The sequence below is a fragment of the Salminus brasiliensis genome, chromosome 16 (assembly GCF_030463535.1).
Source record: "Salminus brasiliensis chromosome 16, fSalBra1.hap2, whole genome shotgun sequence".
Lineage (NCBI taxonomy): Eukaryota > Metazoa > Chordata > Actinopteri > Characiformes > Bryconidae > Salminus > Salminus brasiliensis.
Window position 1 is genome coordinate 35,864,189 of NC_132893.1, and position 19,663 is coordinate 35,883,851.

General features: G+C 40.2%; 1 protein-coding gene across 1 annotated transcript; it reads right to left on the bottom strand.

Moving 5' to 3' along the window:
* Window positions 1-864: 864 nt before the first annotated feature.
* sfrp1b (secreted frizzled-related protein 1b) lies at window positions 865-17,116 on the bottom strand. Its single transcript, XM_072658695.1, has 3 exons — window positions 16,455-17,116; window positions 11,200-11,277; window positions 865-1,496 (listed from the first exon to the last, which is right to left on the bottom strand). The coding sequence occupies exons 1-3, from the start codon at window positions 16,921-16,923 to the stop codon at window positions 1,186-1,188; spliced, it is 858 nt and encodes a 285-aa protein (XP_072514796.1). The 5' UTR covers window positions 16,924-17,116; the 3' UTR covers window positions 865-1,185.
* Between the last annotated feature and the right edge of the window lie 2,547 nt (window positions 17,117-19,663).

A 19,663-nucleotide genomic window follows, 5' to 3' on the forward strand; every position in this document is an offset into this window, starting at 1 on the left:
ACATTAAGTATTCCACCTTCGAGCCATTTTACATCTGAAACACAAGGAATCGCTGGGTTTCGTCTGCTTCAGAATGATGAACTGCTGCTCTGACAATTCATCACACAGCTTTACGGCCTGGAGACCCACTATATCATCTTCAACTTTCCTCACTCTCTCCGTGTCTCAGGTAAAATAAATATATGTGGTTCTTTGAGGGGGTGGGAGGTGGGGGGGGCTGTCCCAGATTGCCAGGAATGCTGCCAGAAATGCCTGGCTTTCAGCAGCCACCCCTCTCCCCACCATCCAAAACTAACATTCCCAGTGTCCGTACACAAGATAAACGCTCCGTCTGGACACTCACTTACACGCACCCACAGCTCGGACTACTTTCCCTGTGATTCAGCAAAGCTAGAACACACAAACACTTCAAAATGAACACCACCCTGATATTAACCCTGTCCCCTCATAGCCGAACTCGCTATAGATGAGGGATCTCTGATAGACCTGCCTGCCCGACTGTGAGGTTAATGGCTAAAATGAACCAATGACCATTCAAAGTTCGGTTTGGATGCTTAACCAGTTCTTTGCCTGATGAAAGCGTTCTAACCATGTTCTAGATATCAGAGGATAGGTAGATAGATTAATAACCACTTCTGAGGTCTGAGGTTCTAATAATATTCATATTCAGAACGAGGTTTTAACAGTATTATGATTAAATTTTATTGTTTGTATTTTACAATTTAAAAAATAATGAAAATATGAAGAACTATGACTCAATTATGATTCATCAGACATGAACCTGATGTGCAGGTGTGAAGGAACTGACTCAAATGAAGAATTTAAAAATCCAAAGCAAGCAAGCAAGCAGATCTCCAGAGCATATGGATTTATGACTGGTTTAATTGTTATGGTGAATGTTTAAAAAAGTAGGAGACAGAGTAGCAGTGTTACGGTGGAGGCCGCTGGAATTGAGTGGTCCTTGTCCGTATTGTGTGATTAGATTCGGATATGTCCCCTCACTGGAGTGCAGGCGACCCCCTCCCCACCCTCACCCCCACCTGCAACTGTCCCAGAGTTTTAGAGTCAACTTTACTACAATGCAAAAGGCAAGACAAGGCTATATACTGCTGATAAAAGAAGAGTACAATTCAGATCTGGGGTTTATATTAGATATGTAAGTCAACGCTGCTGAGGGCTGTTGAGTCATTTAAATTGGAAGTCAGTATTGGGACATTTGTGTCTCCTTATAGTCTTCTTGAACTCCTTAGATTTGTCCCACTTGTGGATGCCAGTCAGTAGGTAGCGCTTCCCGACTTTCCGACCCATTAGCAGGTTCATGCTCCCCAAGCTGTCCAGCTGCTGACAATTGCAGGCTTCTCCGTTCCTCAGATACAACACCATCTTCTTCAGAGCCTCTTTCTTTAGATTCCCAAGCCTCACTGCTTTACTCTTCTGCAAGATCACCTTCTTATCATTGTTCTCTTTTCTTACTTCCTTTATTTTGGCTTTGATGGCTGTAATGGGAAAAAAAGAAAGTGGTTTATTTCAGATTATCAGAAAACAACTTAAAAACATACATATTTACTTTTTTTTTTTTTTTTAGCAATTTCTATTCTATTTAACGGCAAAAAAACACTGATCTAAATAAAATCCACTGTGTTCGTAAGGAGGAAAATAAAAGTCAGAATCAGATAACACACAATAAGCTAATATTAAATTTGATGCCCTTCAATCACTGCAAAATGTTTCTACAGAATTTCACAATCCCTGCTGTATTACTTCGCCTGGAGGACGCTAAAAGCCAGACTGGTTTTGATAAATGCGCCTTATGTTGGAGCCAAGAGCTCGCTCTAGTTTATGCCTTTCAGATGCTGTTCCGCGTTAATTGTGCGGCACCGAGTCGTGCAATGTACCAAATTTCGCTATCTCACAGGATTTATGCGGATAGTGTTCTTGGGAAATACGCTGGAGGTGCTGGACACGAGTATTAATTCTCGCTTCTGCTCCAAATTCAGAGAGAGCTTATTATGGAGCCCTGAGGAACTCCTTAACGCTATTAAAACTATTAGAACTAGCTTCAATATTGTTAAAGACACCTACGCACAACTGAATACACAGCTGGGTGTGAAATATGATTAAATGTTATTAAATGTTGTCAGTTTGCTGTTACGAGTGTATGAGTGAAAAAACAACAGCAACCAGTGAACAGCAACTACATAACACACATAGCAACAAGCAGCTGTTTGGATGATATTTAGAACTAACCTGCGTCAGACCAGCTGCCACCTACCAGTCCGACCAGCAGGCCAGCACCCCCCACCACCATCCATGTCAGACCAGCAGCACACCCTCCTACCACTGCTACCTTCCTAATGACCATGTTAAACCTAAATGGACTCTTAACTATCTGCACTATTAATATCACCACTATTACCCATCATTCCTCTCATTACTCTGACCATCACTGCCATGACTTTATTAAGTTATTCTACACCATGATTATTATATTATGATTATGATCTGAGCAGTTCAACAGTTTAGATGGTTCGGTAACTTTTATCAATAATTTATAAATAGTTCTGATCAGAGGAGGACGGGTCGGGTCCCCCTTGTGAGTCTTGGTTCCTCCCAAGGTTTCTTCCTCCAGCTCTGAGGGAGGTTCTCCGTGCCACTGTCGCGGTTGGCTGCTCACTGGGGGTCTTAGATTTTTTATGTCCTATATTTATATATTTTTCTGCATTTTACTAATTACTGATTATGTAAAGCTGCTTTGTGACAAGAACAGTTGTAAAAAGCTATACAGATAAATCTGGCTTGACTTGACCTTTTTGGTTAAATGATTTTCTGGACTTTTATTAGAGTGTAAGACATATATATGTATAGACATATGAGTTGTATAATATGCTGTTTATGGGACAGACTTTGTCCCTCTCGCACACCCTTGATAAGCCTCAAATGCCCGACAGCCTGTTGCCCTTCGGCCTCCGTCAGTAGAGTACTCCCTACCGCTGACCAGGAGCCAACCTCCGCCAAGCCTCGTATCCCTGTGGACGTCTAGTCGTAACTTTCTGAGGTCTTCGCGCTGCCCCTTTCTCCACATCCACTGTCACATGCAGTTCTGTTACCACATCCAACACCATTACCTTCATCATACTGTTTTGGTGTGTCGGTGTGCATCATAAATTGTGAAATTGGCGTATTCGAGTATCGTGATGAAGCATTGTTGCTGTATCGCCCACCATCAGCCTCGAGACCAGCCAGATCAGATCGGTCACAGCCGCACAGCTGCTCCGAGACGCGCTTGAAAAGAGCCGGCAAAGCGCTGGCGCCGGTACGGAAACGTGGGGAAACGTGGGGAAACTTCAGGTCACTGAGTCTCGAGCTGCACGACATCAGATGCTGTTTTTTCATTTTTCATGATTTTCTTATTTTTTTTTATTCCCCTGAGTTACATCTTAGCATTAATGACGGTCATCTGCTATCTTGTCATCACCGTTATGATCTGTTCTGATGGGAAAAGCATGTGCTGGAGAGCTGGATGAGGAACAGCACAAAGGAGAAGAAAAGAACATCTCTGTTCTGCCAATTCTGCCACCAGCGTATAATAACATTTCATGACAGATTGTTACAACAGAGGATACAGGAATGACACCATCAATAGTTCACTGATGAGCCCCAGGCAAACTTCATGCTTGCAGTAACAATCGTAACAGAGACATAAAACACTTGATTAAAAGAAAGTTGTAAATTTGCTGTAAAAAAGTATCAAATCTTTCAAACTGTAGCCTTAACTCATCAGTCTATATCATCTATAAAGGCTTTTACTGTTTTTATAATGTCACAAATCCACATACACATTTATATATAATGTAGCTCCGCCCACCTCACTGACATTATAAGGAGTATTTCAGCCTGGACTGGTTTTTGAATGATGCACAATACAGGGCACCCAATCAGAACACAGCCACCACTGAGATCTGAGGAACTGCAGACCTCGCTCACACTGCAAATTTGGCAGTGGTCAGTTTTTAACACTCATATAATGGTGATGATTTATCGCTGGCAAATTTGCTAAGGTCAGAGATCAAGGCTGAGTAACCGAAAAAAGTATCCAAAATGCTCAACTTACTGTAATGACCTCAGACCTCTGGAATAATGGTCAATAGGCTGCTGAGCTGGACAGTTTTAGGCATCAACGACATGCTGAACAGATACAACTGAACTAAAATGAATTTTTCTAATAAAACATTATTACATTTTTATAAAACTGTATAACCACTCTTTTTCTAATGTCATATAGAGTTTAATTAAAGGTAGACACTCTCACTGACCACTGACGTTATGTTTATTTGAGTTTATTCTAATGTTATATAGAGTTAATTACAAGTAGACACTCTCACTGACTGCTGACTTTATGCTTATTTGGGTTTATTCTAATGTTATATAGAGTTAATTACAAGTAGACACTCTCACTGACTGCTGACTTTATGTTTATTTGGGTTTATTCTAATGTTATATAGAGTTAATTACAGGTAGACGCTCTCACTGACCACTGACTTTATGTTTATTTGGGTTTATTCTAATGTTATATAGAGTTAATTACAGGTAGACTCTCACTGACCACTGTCTTTATGTTTATTTGGGTTTATTCTAATGTTATATAGAGTTAATTACAAGTAGACACTCTCACTGACTGCTGACTTTATGCTTATTTGGGTTTATTCTAATGTTATATAGAGTTAATTACAAGTAGACACTCTCACTGATCACTGACTTTATGTTTATTAGGGTTTATTCTAATGTTATATAGAGTTAATTACACGTAGACACTCTCACTGACCACTGACTATGTTCATTTTTTTATTTTTTTATATAGAGTTAATTACAGGTAGACACTCTCACAGCCCACTGACTTTATGTTTATTTGAGTTTATTCTAATGTTATATAGAGTTAATTACAGGTAGACACTCTCACTGACCACTGACTTTATGTTCATTTTTTTTATTATTTTTTTTTATATAGAGTTAATTACAGGTTCCAGTCACGTTAGGGCAGCATTCCACAATAAGAACATTATACAAACAGTCAAACATGGTGGTGGTAGTGTCAAGGTGTGGGGAAGCTTTGCTGATTGAGGGCCTTCAAGGCGACCATGAATTCAGCTTTCTCAGAAAGTCCTACAAGGAGAATGTACATGTCATCAGCCCAGGATCTGAAACCCCTGAGCCTACCATTGAGCAAGAAACAAAGGTTTCAGAGTAGCCGAGGCAAAAATGCTGCAGCAGGGCTTTTAATAAGCAGCTGATGTTTGAAAGCTTCCCAGTGAAGCAATTCTGCAAAGAAGAGCGAGCCAAAATTCCTCCACAGTCACGTAAAAGACTAAATTTAGAGGGGCGTTACTTTATCAACTGCCTCCTGGGTGATGTAGGTGTTGCAAACCATTATAAGCTCCGTCAGGAACAACTTTGTGTTTCCTCACGGCCTCCTTCTGTCTTACCTTACAGCCCTGAGGACCTGAAAGCAGTTAGTGTAACAAACAATCAAAAATAAGGGGGTGAATACATCTTCACAGCACTGTTAGGAAGGCACAGTAACAACAATCTGCTTAAATTTGAAGATGTTAGAAAATACACTATTTTCTAACAAAGGACAAAAGTATTGGGACACCTGCTTAATCATTGTTTCTTCTGAAATCAATGGTATTAAAAGAGCTGATCCTGCATCTGTTGGAGTAACCGTTTCTACTGTCTAGAGAAGAACACTAGACTACCAGATTTTGGAGGAACATTGCTGTGAGGATTTGATTGCATTCACCAACAAGAGCATTAGTGAGGTCAGGATGTTGGATGATGATCAATACTCCACCTCCTCATCCCCAACTCATCCCAAAAGTACTGGATGGAGCTCCTCCACCATCATTCCAGAGAGCACAGTTCTTCCACAGCTCCACAGCTCCTCAATGCTGGGGGGCTTTATACCCCTCTAGCCCACGCCTGGCATTATTAGGCAGCATGGTGCCAATAGGGTCATGATGTTGATCTGCTCCAGAGAGTCCTATTCTATTGGTGGTACTTCTCTACAGGGACTAGACAAGCTGTGTAACATCTGAAATCATTAATTAGAAGGGGTGTCCACAAACTTTAGTCCAAGAACCCTTAAAAGTGAAGGAGGGGTCTTTAACGAATCAGAATATACAGTAGCAGCCCATACTGCACTCGTAACCCTGCTTAAAGACGGCGGTCTGCGCAGACTTTCAAACAGCTCCACAGAGTCGCCCTGTCAACAAGCCAAGAAAGCTATTGTCAGAAGCGGGAAAGAAAACGCTCCCTGGGTTTCGTCGTAAAAGATCCCATGAAATTGTTGCCGTCAGCAACCGTGTTTGAGCTTCCTGACGCTGACAACATCTCAAAACCCTAAAAAAAGGAAAGTGGTTGAGCTCCATCCACATAACCGCTGCTTAGTTACTGGAAGTGCGATGGAGGCCGTGGTTGCGTTCTTTTTTTTTTTCCTTCCTGTTTTTTGTAAACAACAAATGCTTCCATTTCTGGTTTCAATCAAATAATCCTCAGTGCATGTCAGCATGACCATGTTGTCCTGTACCGAGCGGGCCAAACAAACTCAATCTACTCCAGAAATAAAAACACGGCTTTGAGCTCGGGCCACTTGGGTCGCGGCTAACGGAACCACTGGCAGCGAGACGGCAAAAACGGGCCGAAGCGAAAGTAAACAAGGGTGCCACGCGGTCCTGTGTGTTTACTCGCTCTGTACACATACATGCCACCACGCCGAGGGGCCACATGTCCGATCTCCCGGGGAGGGGTCGACAGGCCGCAGCCGGCGCGCTCAAAAGAAAACTCTGAGAGTGATTATTGGAAACAAATGTGGAGGAGAGTCGAGCAGACGGCCGCGAGGAGCAGAGAGGAGCGCTTGATATGCGTCCACAGACTTTTACAGTTTAATCAGGCTTAATTGCTTCCAATAGTAACAGCATGCGGAGAGGTGCTCGAGATGAGGGACATGTCAGCTGTGGTGCGTACAGAGACACACTTCCACAGAGTTCATATCAGGATTTCTTCAGATGTGTGCAGAAGTTTGTGCGCTCCCAGGCAAACTCCAAATAGTGTAGATAAGTTTGTCCTCTGACTGTTTATTTACTGTGTTTATTTATACACACTACACAACGATTAGCGCACATTCTATACAGCATGGCCTATCACTGTCCAACCGGTTAAATTCAGTACATAAACAGAATCTCTCTAAGTGTGTTTACTGTAGAGGACTGTTGAACGACATGCTGAACTGATACAACTGAACTAAAACAAATTTTTCTAATATAACAGTTTATAAAACTGTATAACCACTCACTCATGTTTATTTGGGTTTATTCTAATGTTATATAGAGTTAATTACAGGTAGACGCTTTCACTGACCACTGACTTTATGTTTATTTGGGTTTATTCTAATGTTATATAGAATTAATTACAGGTAGACACTCTCACTGACCACTGACTTTATGTGTATTTGGGTTTATTCTAATGTTATATAGAGTTAATTACAGGTAGACGCTCTCACTGACCACTGACTTTATGTTTATTTGGGTTTATTCTAATGTTCTATAGAATTAATTACAGGTAAACGCTCTCACTGACCACTGACTTTATGTTTATTTGGGTTTATTCTAATGTTCTATAGAATTAATTACAGGTAGACACTCACTGACCACTGACTTTATGTGTATTTGGGTTTATTCTAATGTTATATAGAGTTAATTACAGGTAGACGCTCTCACTGACCATTGACTTTATGTTTATTTGGGTTTATTCTAATGTTATATAGAATTAATTACAGGTAAACGCTCTCACTGACCACTGACTTTATGTTTATTTGGGTTTATTCTAATGTTCTATAGAATTAATTACAGGTAGACACTCTCACTGACCACTGACTCATGTTTATTTGGGTTTATTCTAATGTTATATAGAGTTAATTACAGGTAGACACTCTCACTGACCACTGACTTTATGTTTATCCTATGCAATGTCTATGATCTGTCTGTGATTCTTACAGCTGAAATATGGTTTTTAGCTGATTCTTACGACTGAGTTGGACAGATTTACCAGCGTAACCAGTTTTCTGGTTTCACTTTTACTGCAAACTTCATGTGGACGTTTCTTTGTAATCCATCACACTGCTCACATCAGCTGACAGGAATCCGGAGCGCCGCAGTCTCAGGAATTTTACAGCCAAACCTTCCAGATCTACATGCTGGAAGTAGTTCTGATGTGCTTTCACTTCCATTCTCCGGTAATGATAAACAGCTTTTAGCCTTTCCACTCATTATCTCACCAGTTTAACCACTGCATGACTTCTCGCTCGCTGTGGAAGCAGTACGGCCCCTCAGAAACTCCGTTTTGGGGGTCTTTTCGAACCCAGGGTGAACAATTTGTCTTTGGGGGCAAAAAGGTTTTTACAGGAGTAGGCTTTACATTTAACAGCCCAATATAACTGTAATAAAGTGTGGCTGGGCTGTAACAAATGCAGATCGTGGTCTGGTGTGGCCTCATACACACATACAGACATTCATCCACATAAATTATAAAAAATAATAAACCTGAAAAGTCCTGAAAATAAATAACTGTGGTTTATCTGTTCCTCATTCAATTAATTCGTTTTCTTTTGTAATATCTGTACTGTCATATGCAAATGTTTTGGCGCCCCTCTCAGATTCCATGTATACACAAGGACCAGACAAGCTGTGTGTGTGTGTGTGTGTGTGCATTTGCACGTCTGTGTCAGCAATGGGTGCAACTTAAACTAGCTGAATGCATTCATTACAAGGGGTGTCCACAAACATTTTATTCTTTATTATTTATTGTATTCTGATGGATCATGCACCAGCTATTTCGATCCTGATCCAGCTCTGATCCTCTACCCTCTCTGCTTGTTCGTGCTGTAGAGCCGCCATAAACGGACGCGGTCTGCTGCAGCGAGGGTTCGAGCGTTCACAGACCATAACAAAGCACTTATGGAACTGATTTCCAGGGGAGAGTCGAACGTCTGAACCCGCAGCTCCTGCTGAGTCTCTGCTGTCTGCTCTGTATGTAGAGCAGTAGGTCATAAAACAACAGCTTCTACACATGGAGCCGTTCCACAGAACTCCACAGACCCCTGAGATCGCCCAGCATCCAACAGACTGATAGACAGTTAGCCTCAGTGAACAACATACAGTTACGGCAGGGCGTGAGAAAGCATGGGTCAGCTTCCCGGAAACCAAAACCTGACCAACGAGCAGCACTCTGTCTCACCGTGAGCCACTGGTGCGTCTCAGTCAGATATACAGCAGCTATGATGCTGCTTCTGAAATCTGATTGGCTGAGGGATGTTCTCAGTTGTTGTGAAATACTCAAATATACACATTATTTTAAAACAATATTAAAAACAATGATATTATCGTTATTGTTATTATTATTTTTATTATATCTTCAGTCTGGGTTTGAAGACGGCAAGCGGTTCGGACACTGGGCTGTTCGGACACCCAGGGGAAGTTTGTTCCACCACTTCAATGTAGGACAGAAAAAAGTCTGGACGCTCGTCTTCCGTGGACCTTAAAGGTTATTCTATTATTGTTATTATGATTATTATTATTATTTATTACATAGGATTATATATATATATATATATATATATATATATATATATATATATATATATATCTTATTCTTGGGCCAATAAAACAAGCAGATGCCATTCTCCCTCCCACTTCAAGAAGCACTTAGTAAATAACAGACAGGTCGGGTCATTTTTTCACACACTGCTTTAGTTACGAAGATTCGGGGAAACACTCCTTAATTAATGAACGTTCATAAACACGAGTTCAGGCAGGTTTTAGCATTACGAGGCTTTTGGAGCTCCAGTTTATTAAGGACTCATAACTGAATCCTAATGTAGCTCCCTGGTGTGTGGTGATGACGGGCTTTCTTTATATATAGATCATGCTATTGACTGGGAGCTCGTGTTTTAGGCCTCACACCAGCTCCGACTCAGGAGGACTGGGAAAGCTGGAACCTGCATGTTTATCACCTCATCCAAGACTACTTAGCTGAACCTCGGGGTTCTGATCTCAGTGTGCCAAGCGAGTGAATTACTCATCAGGCACCAATTAGAGGCGTCCTTATGATACTGTCACATTGATGTTTCACAGAAAGCAGGATTCTGGCTTCCCCTCCCCACAATTCCCACATCGCTGAACCCCTAGTGAACATACCTCCAGATATCGCGATGCTGCGTTTTCAGCACATCACTCACACCTCTGTAAATAATAAACAAGGAATGCTTCAGCTGCCGCTGGACCCGTCCGGTAAACCCCTGAAGAGCCAGCTTTACCGAGATGAATAATTCAGTGCAGCTGAAGGCCAGAAACTCTCAGGCTCAATCTGCCTGCTTTAGTGTACTAGGAAGGGATTTGACTGTGGCATTGTGCCTGTGTGCCTGCGTGTGTGTGCCTGCGTGTGTGTGCCTGCGTGTGTGTGTGTGTGCCTGTGTGTGTGTGTGTTTGTGTGTGTTCTGGCAGAGGCTGTTATCATTGTTAATGTTGGCATGGTCAGAAACCTTTTGCAGCATCTGAATCCAAAATGCACATTTTAAAAGCCCTTATTTTTTAAAAGAATCTTATTAAGAACATTTTATAACACACACACACACACACACACACACACACTACAGCACAGAGGTTTGGAAGCAACCTTGACTTGCAAAAATAAAAATAAACAATAGTAGGTAAAAACCAGTGACTATATATATATATATATTTGTTTGTGTGTGTGTGTGTGTGTGCATTTAGTATATAATCTAAAATAATATTACAATTTTAATAATATTTAATAATATTAGACACAATGTCGTCTCACACCTGTACTCAGGCACTGCCTTACTAGATGCCGAGTAGATTTAACTGAAACATATTAATTACATGTTAAAAAAGGTTCTACTTGGTTCCACCTGGTGGAACGTTAATGCTTCAAACAAGTCAAATATCCAATCTAATCATCTGACATCAACACAGTCAGTAACCTGTCCTGCTATATTTGGATTTCTAAAGCCCAAACACCAGGTTTTCCCTTCTGTTTACCTGTTGTTGTTGTTGTTGTTGTTCTGGGTGCAGTTTGTTTACAGGCTGATGGTAAACACTGATATCAGACGGATATAAAGAGACTCACTGAACTCGCTGGCACACATGTGCTCCAGGATGGCATCCAGGCTCATGTCATCATCACACGGTGGGCAAACACTGATGACTGCAGGAACAGAAAGAAACATCACTTGACATCTCTATCACAGCTCAGACAACATAACTCATTATCTAGAACCTGTTTGGTTCTCGCTGTTGTGATTCTGTCTCAGCGCTGTCTCTCTCAATACATGAAGGTTTGATAAACATCAGATGTTCCATAAAAGCTTTGGCAGGAGGTCAGATGAAAAAAAAAGGTTCTTTAGAGCAATTCCAGAGTAGAACCACCTTCGGTTCTACAAGGAACGTTTAAATGGATGTCTCAGCAAAGAAGCAGGATTGCAAATGAGAAGTGTGAAGAACCTTTTTTAAAAAGTTCTAAAGGTAGGTTCTAGAGCCACACAAGAACCGAGCCAAGAACTGTTTAGGAACCTTTACTTGCATGAGCGTGAGGAACCTCCACTTAATGTAAAGAACTGTGCAGCTAAGACCTTAAGGAACCTGCACTTTCAAGAGTATAAACATGACAGTGACAAATACATTTACAAATACTGATACATTATATGGACAAAAGTATTGGGACACACCCCTATCACATGATGCATGCAGTTTAACCAGCTCTATGCAGAAATCATACATTTTAGTTCTAGCTAAATTGGTCAAATTTTATGACATTCACTGTATGGACAAAAGTATTGGGACACGCCTCTTATTCACTGAATTCAGGTGTCTGATTCAGTGCCATTCAGCCACAGGTGTATAAAATCCAGCCTCTAGTCCTGCAGTCTGTCTTTCTTCCACACATCAGTGAAAGAACAGGAGGTTCTGAAGAGCTCACTGAACTCCAGCGTGGTTCTGTATGTAATAGGAGACACCGCTGCACCAACAGCAACAAGTCAGCTGGTGAAATCTCCTCCCTCCTAGATCTTCCTCCATCAGCTGTGAGTGGTGTTATTATTGAACAGTGGAAGAGTTTAGGAGGAACAGCTCACAGAGAGCAGCTCAGCCACCGAGTGTCTGTCAGACCACGTAAAGATGCAGAGCGGGGTCAGGGCCGAGTGCTGAGGAGAAGAAGGTCGGCCTGCATGAGAGCAGCTAACTGGATAAGAGCACAGTCAGGCAGCACTGAGGGATAAAGCTGCTTCACAGCGTTTAGCTGTACTCGAGCTTTAACTCTAAAACACAGGAGCAGCAAACCAACCTCTCCCAATTTCGACTGAATTTCATACACACTCTCAACTGCCTCATTTCTGCAGAGAAGCAGCAGCTTACCATAAAAATATGACTCATAATGTATAATATTATATATTTATATATATATATATATATATGACAGGCTAGTTCATTGGGCAGGTTGAGAGGACGCAATCAGTAATCAGTAATGAGTGTTTGAAAAGTGTTGTTTTTGTACATTAAGCAGTGTGTTAACCCTTTAAACTCTTTATGTGGGTCAATAAAAGTTACATATTTTAACATATTTACATATTTTTAACATATTGTAACATAAAAGTTACAAATTACTGCATCATTAGTAAAAATTTAACTCGGAAATAAGACTAAAGGCTAAAATGCCAGTTCAGGTTTTGAACCTTGGACCTGTCAATACAGAATTAAAAGTGTACATAAATGTAATTAATTCTATAATAATTTATGCAATTACGTGTATGAAGATTTCAGATGTAAATTGCATGTATATGAAAATAACAATAGTAACTCTTGACTGCTTTGGGTATATAACTTGATATTACTTTATATATAAATATTACTATTGATATTACTTATGTAATCTTACATGACTTTATATATAATAATAAAAAAGAAGACTTTACATTTAGACTAGAGGCTGGTTCACTGGGCTGTAGAGAGTACTCGCCATCAGTAAGACGGGGTCACTGGTTGTTGTTTTAGGCTTTTTTCACATTAAGCATTTTAGAATGGAACAGTCGGGTGGTGTATTTGTATTTGTATTCGATTTATACTGGATAAAGTATCTGTGTTTTCCCCCCTAAATAGCCCACCGCGTGCAGATTGAAACATCTGACTTTAATATACGACTTATAATTAAAGCAAAACATGTCCAAAAACAAGCAAACAAAATCTCATTTCTAATTAATACCAGACCGAGTAGCGTTGTTCTGCTGGAGTCGGCTCGCTCGCTGTGAAACATACTTTCAGGAAACCTCATTCTCCTTCTCCTTTTAATGAGAGCATCACCAGAAGTGTCTATTTAGCGGTAAGCCTAGACTTCTGAGGGCCAAAAAGAAGGTGCTGTCGTCTACCAGCAGCACTTTTGGTCCCAAAAAGAAGCATGTTTTGAAAATAATTTGACCTTTTCATCAAGTAAATCTTCTTTAGGTCTTTAAAGAAGCATGTTTGAAAAAAAAAAAAATCTGATAAATAATTAAATTAAAAAATCTAATATATAAGATAATAAAAAAAATAAAAAAAATAGATAAAATAATTGATAAAAAGAAGCATGTTTGGAAAATAAAAAAAAACTAATAAATAATTGAATTAATAAATATAATAAATAAAATAATAAAAATACAAAATAAAATAAATAAAATAATTGATAAAGAAGAAGCATGTTTGGAAAATTAAAAAAATCTAATAAATAATTAAATAAATAAATATAATAAATAAAATAATAAAAATACAAAATAAAATAAATAAAATAATTGATAAAGAAGAAGCATGTTTGGGAAATTAAAAAATCTAATAAATAATTAAATAAAAATATAAAATAAATAAAATATTAAAAATAAAAAATATAAAATAATTGATAAAAAAAGAAGCACGTTTGGAAAATAATTCGACCTTTTCATCAAGTAAATCTGCTTTAGATCTTTGAAAGCTTCTTCACACACACACACACACACACGGTTGTTTACGGGACCAAAAGTGGTTCTTCTATGGCATCGCTCAAAGCGGCTTGATTTTACTTAGTGTATCCATTACTGTGAGGTCAACTCACACTGGACTACTGTAACCAAGGGAACCTGCTTAGTAATAATCCACCCTGGACTAAAAACTACAGATTAAACCCAGACAGTATCAGTAACTACTGAAACGAGTTCAACCACTCCAGCTCCAGTTTGGGTGAAGTTAATACTGTACCATAATAAAGCTAGCTAATGTGATGAAGATGTGGGCATGAAGGTGAAGCCATGTGATAAACACATGATAATGGCCTGATTGTAGACGGTGAGGTAATGCTACCTGATGTCATATGAAGATTAAACTACCTTACTAAGCACACTAACACAGCCGGCGTGGGCACAGCGCTCAGCTGCACATGTGGTAACATAAAGCCACCATACAGATAACATTACCTCACAGCCGGAGGCGCCTGAGCAATGGAGTGTATGTGGACCTGCACCCCCCACAGAGTGGACAGGGGGTAACACCGACACCGCCCCCCCCCCGCTTTGTTTGACAGTGTAAATGATCACTTCAGCACGAGTTCAACAAAATTATGCTTTTCACGTCCGTCTATCATCCTCCTTCAACTGAACGCTCACATATGGAAGCCCATTCCTGCCAGGTAGAGAACACAAATCACATTACTTCCCTTTTCATTTCCACCAGGTGAGACCCGTAATTTATTCAATATAATATTTGTTTTATATCTCGAAAATATCTAACAGAACTGAATTAAATTGAATTTCATAAATTCGAATTTAATAAGAATGTAATAAATTTAAAAATGACAATTATTTAGTTCTTTTTTTTATCTGTTGTGTCAAAATAAAAAAACATCTAAAATGACATTTATATTTCCTTTAGATATCCATAACTCAGATTTAACTAGTAATGATAATATAATAATATCATATCTTTAATCAGATGTTTTACTAGTTAAATGTAGTTTAACTAGTTTAAGCAGAGTGAGATTCCATGTACATCAATTATTTCAGAGTTCCTGCCTGAAATGACAGTTTCTGCTAGAAAAAAATGATATTATATCTTGAATTGTATTGAATTGAGTAAATGATAAGTTTTGTCGCTGGTGGCATTTTGGGCAGAAACCTTTATTTTACTACAGGTGTTGAGGTTTTGTAATTATGGGAAATGAATCAGTTTCATTCTGACGTGTCTCTGGTCATTTGTGTGCATTCAGCTTATGTTAGTATGATGTATAATGTTTCTGTATATTTAGGCACCTAATTTTACTCTGTCCTGGTGGGTGGTCAGTTTTTGGACAAAGCTCCAGAAAGGTCATTATTTCAACAAAATAAGTAAAAATCCTTATTTTGACAAAAAAGAACTGCCGAAAGCTAGAGAATTATTGTGAGAAACTGGGTCAGAATCTAGAGAAAGTTACTGGCTGTACTTTTTGCCATAGTATACAGAGAATAATATATCTGTATATATATATATATATATATCCACTGTATATATATATAAATATACATAAACACCCATCACATAAAGATACAACTCAAATTATTAATTTTATCATAGCTTATAAGGTTACTGGATGGACCAGGTAGGACCACCTGAGTGTACACTGTAAGATCAGACCACCTGAGTGCACATAAAGGAGCAGTTAGTTAGAGTGCTGGGTTGTTGATCACAGGGTTGGTCCTTCTGCTCCATGGCTCGGACATGAAGAGATCATTTTACATGTTTTTTGCAATGTCACTGAACTTCATATAAATATACATTATTTTCATATCATAATTTGCTCCGTATTCTCTGTGCTCGCTCACTTTCTGCTGATAGCACATAAAAGTAAAGCTACCTGATCTGACGGACACTTGACTGGACACAGTCATGTAAGATCAGTGTATAAGAAGGGAAGGATTTTGGAGGAACATTGCTGTGAGGATTTGATTGCATTCAGCGACAAGAGTGTTAGTGAGATCAGGATGTTCGATGATGATCACCACCCCACCTCACCACCACCATCATTCCACAGCTCCTCAATGCTGGGGGGCTTTATACCCCTCTAGCCCACGCCTGACATTAGGCAGCATGGAGCCAATAGGGTCATGATGTTGATCTTCTCTACAGGGACTAGACAAGCTGTGTGTGCATTTGCACATCTGTGTCAGCAATGGGTGCAGCTTAAAGTATCTAATGCTTCATTAGAAGGAGTATATATATATATATATATATATATATATATATATATATATATAGACAACACTAAGCCTGACTGCACTCACGTGCATGCAGTAAGATAATTCTCACAGGTTCCAATGAAAGAATTAATGAATTAACACACACACACACACACACCTGAAGTGTTAGCTGTCGTGTCGTTGGTGTCGATGCAGACCTCTCCCTCTGGGAACTTGCTGCAGTTGAGCATGCTCGGCCAGGGGAAGCCGAACGCCTCCATGATGGGCATGCAGCCGTCCTGCACAGCCTCGCACAGCCTCCGGCACGGGTAGATGGCCGTGTCCAGACACACTGGGGCGAACAGGGAGCAGAGCAGGACCTGCGTGCTCGGGTGGCACCCTTTGTGCACGAGGGGCACCCAGCTGCCCGCCTGCTGCTTCACTTCTGCCATGGTCTCGTGCTCCAGCAGGTTGGGCAGCCTCATGCTGTGGTAGCCCACCGTGTAGCAGAGCCGCAGGTCCTCCGGGATGTCCACGCACGTGGGGTTCTTCTTGTAGCTCCAGCTGTTTACGGGTTCGAAGTCAGACACGGCTAGCATGGGCACTAGCATGGCTAGGACCAGCCCGGTGGGGTAGAAGATGTGCATGGCACGCGCTGGAGCTGCAAAGGCGTCAGGCTCGTGCTTCCAGTTCTGAGTGTCTCCGAATCTCCCTCTGCTGCGGGAGGGAGTGCAGAGCTGCAGGGCTCCAGCTTCTGGAGCAACCAATGGCAATGCAACTGGCACACACACAATTGCTCAATCAGTATGAAAATTGCCCAATCCTGTTCTCCCTTTCTTCATCTCTGTCTCTGCAGCCTTCTGCTGCTGCTGCTGCCTTTTCTGCTTCTTCTTGGAAGGCCAGCAGGACAGAGCTGAGCTGCATAAAACATTATCTGAAGGGGGAAGGAACTGTTTCAGGGGGATAGAGGGTCTGAGAGGTACAGCAGCTTCAGCTCAGGAACTTCAGAGAGCCTGCAGCACTCAGAGCTCAGAGCATGATAATGATCATGCCATTTAAATATTGTGTCAGATATTATATTAGCAACAAATCCCAGACGATACAGCTTAGGACCAAACTATGTACACAGTTAGGGCCTGTCAAGGGAAACAGTACACCCATCAGCCATAACATTAGTACCACTGACATGCAAAGTGAAAACATTGATTGTCTTAATCCACTACCTGTCCAGGGGAGGATTTATTAGGCAGCAGGTGAACAGTCAGTGAGTGATGAAGGCGTAGCTGCTTGTACTCTGGGTCTGGTGCGCCCTTAAACTGAAAGTGTACTTAATCAGAGTTGCTCTGTAATTATTCTTAATTTGCCTTTTTAATCATTCTTAAGCTGTATTATTCAGTAAAACTAATATGTGATAGTGAATAGAGAGCTGTGCAATGGGGAATAGTGAGCTGTGTAATGTGAATAGTGAGTTTTGTAACAGTGAATAGTGAGCTGTTTAAAGGTGAATAGTGAGCTGTGTAATAGAGAATAGTGAGTTGTGTAATAGTGAATAGTGAACTGTGTAACAGTGAATAGTGAGTTTTGTAATAGTGAATAGTGAGTTTTGGAATAGTGAATAGTGAGTTGTGTAATAGTGAATAGTGAGCTGTGTAATATGAATAGTGAGTTGTGTAATGTGAATAGTGAGCTGTGTAATGTGAATAGTGAGCTGTGTAATAGAGAAAAGTGAGCTGTGTTATGTGAAAAGTGAGCTGTGTTATGTGAGTAGTGCGTTGTGTAATGTAAAGAGTGAGTTGTGTAATACTGAATAGTGAACTGTGTAACAGTGAATAGTGAGCTGTGTAATGGTGAATAGTGAGCTGTAAAATAATGAATAGTGAGCTGTTTAAAAGTGAAAAGTGAACTGTGTAATAGTGAATAGTGAGTTGTGTAACAGTGAATAGAGAACTGTGTAATGGTGAATAGTGAGCTATTTAAAAGTGAAAAGTGAGTTGTGTAATAGTGAATGGTGAGCTGTGTAATAGTGAATAGAGAGCTGTGTAATAGTGAATAGTGAGTTGTGTAATGTGAATAGTGAGTTGTGTAATAGTGAATAATAAGCTGTTTAAAAGTGAAAAGTGAGTTGTGTAATAGTGAATAGTGAGTTGTGTAACAGTGAATAGTGAGCTGTGTAATGTGAATAGTGGGTTGTGTAATAGTGAATAGTGAGTTGTGTAATAGTGAATAGTGAGCTGTGTAATGTGAATAGTGGGTTGTGTAATAATAAATAGTGAAATGTGTAATGTGAATAGTGAGCTGTGTAATAGTGAATAGTGAGTTGTGTAATAGTGAATAGTGAGTTGTGTAATGTGAATAGTGAGTTGTGTAATAGTAAATAGTGAGCTGTTTAAAAGTGAAAAGTGAGTTGTGTAATAGTGAATAGTGAGTTGTGTAACAGTGAATAGTGAGCTGTGTAATGTGAATAGTGGGTTGTGTAATAGTGAAAAGTGAGTTGTGTAATAGTGAATAGTGAGTTGTGTAATAGTGAATAGTGAGTTGTGTAATAGTGAATAGTGGGCTGTGTGGCAGGGTAGGGGATCTGTAGCTGGATGCAGATGAACACAGTGGGGATTCTTCTGTGCTGCACAATAATGAACAGATCTTTTTGGAGGCTTCAGTCTGGAGGTGAGGAGTAAATGTAGTTTCACATTTGTTTCAGATATAATGAATGTTTCTCTATGCAATGCCTCAACTCTCCAGAGGATCTTCAGCCTGAATTCTTTATTACTATAACTCAATTTGCCAAAGAGGCAGATTTATGAGCTCGCTCTTGTGATTGTGGGGCAGAAATGACACGAAGCATGAATACAGTTCCAGCACGAAGGGGAAAGCTAGCCAAGCCAAAACCAAACTCCCAGAGCACTCATCCACAGCCTGTCAGGGGCGAGCTCAGGTGAGAGAGAGAGAGAGAGAGAGAGAGAGAGAGAGAGAGACGGGTAGAGGGCTGTTGTAAAGCAATTTTAATTTATGCTAGAGGTGATGAGTGACGGGTCCAAAAGGTCAACAACTTTGGGCTGTTGCTACACTATGGGCCTCTTTACACCTGGCATTAACAGTGTTTTTGGGATCGGGTCATGTTCGAATTTCACTTGTCTGCACTGAACGTGTGTTATTGTTATCGGACCACTTGTAACATCCAGTAATATGTGTACTATCTCTTTAAGAGACCCTCAGACAGGGTGCGCAGGCACATTGTTGGGCTGAGTAGCAACAGAGAGCTTTATGCTGAACTAGACAAAAAAGGACATCTGGACCCAGCTCATTTTACTTTGTTTATCATTTCTTTTATTTCTGCAAGTAACGCCTTCAAGCTTTGGTTCTTAAGTTCATGTAAGCTATAAGAGCAAG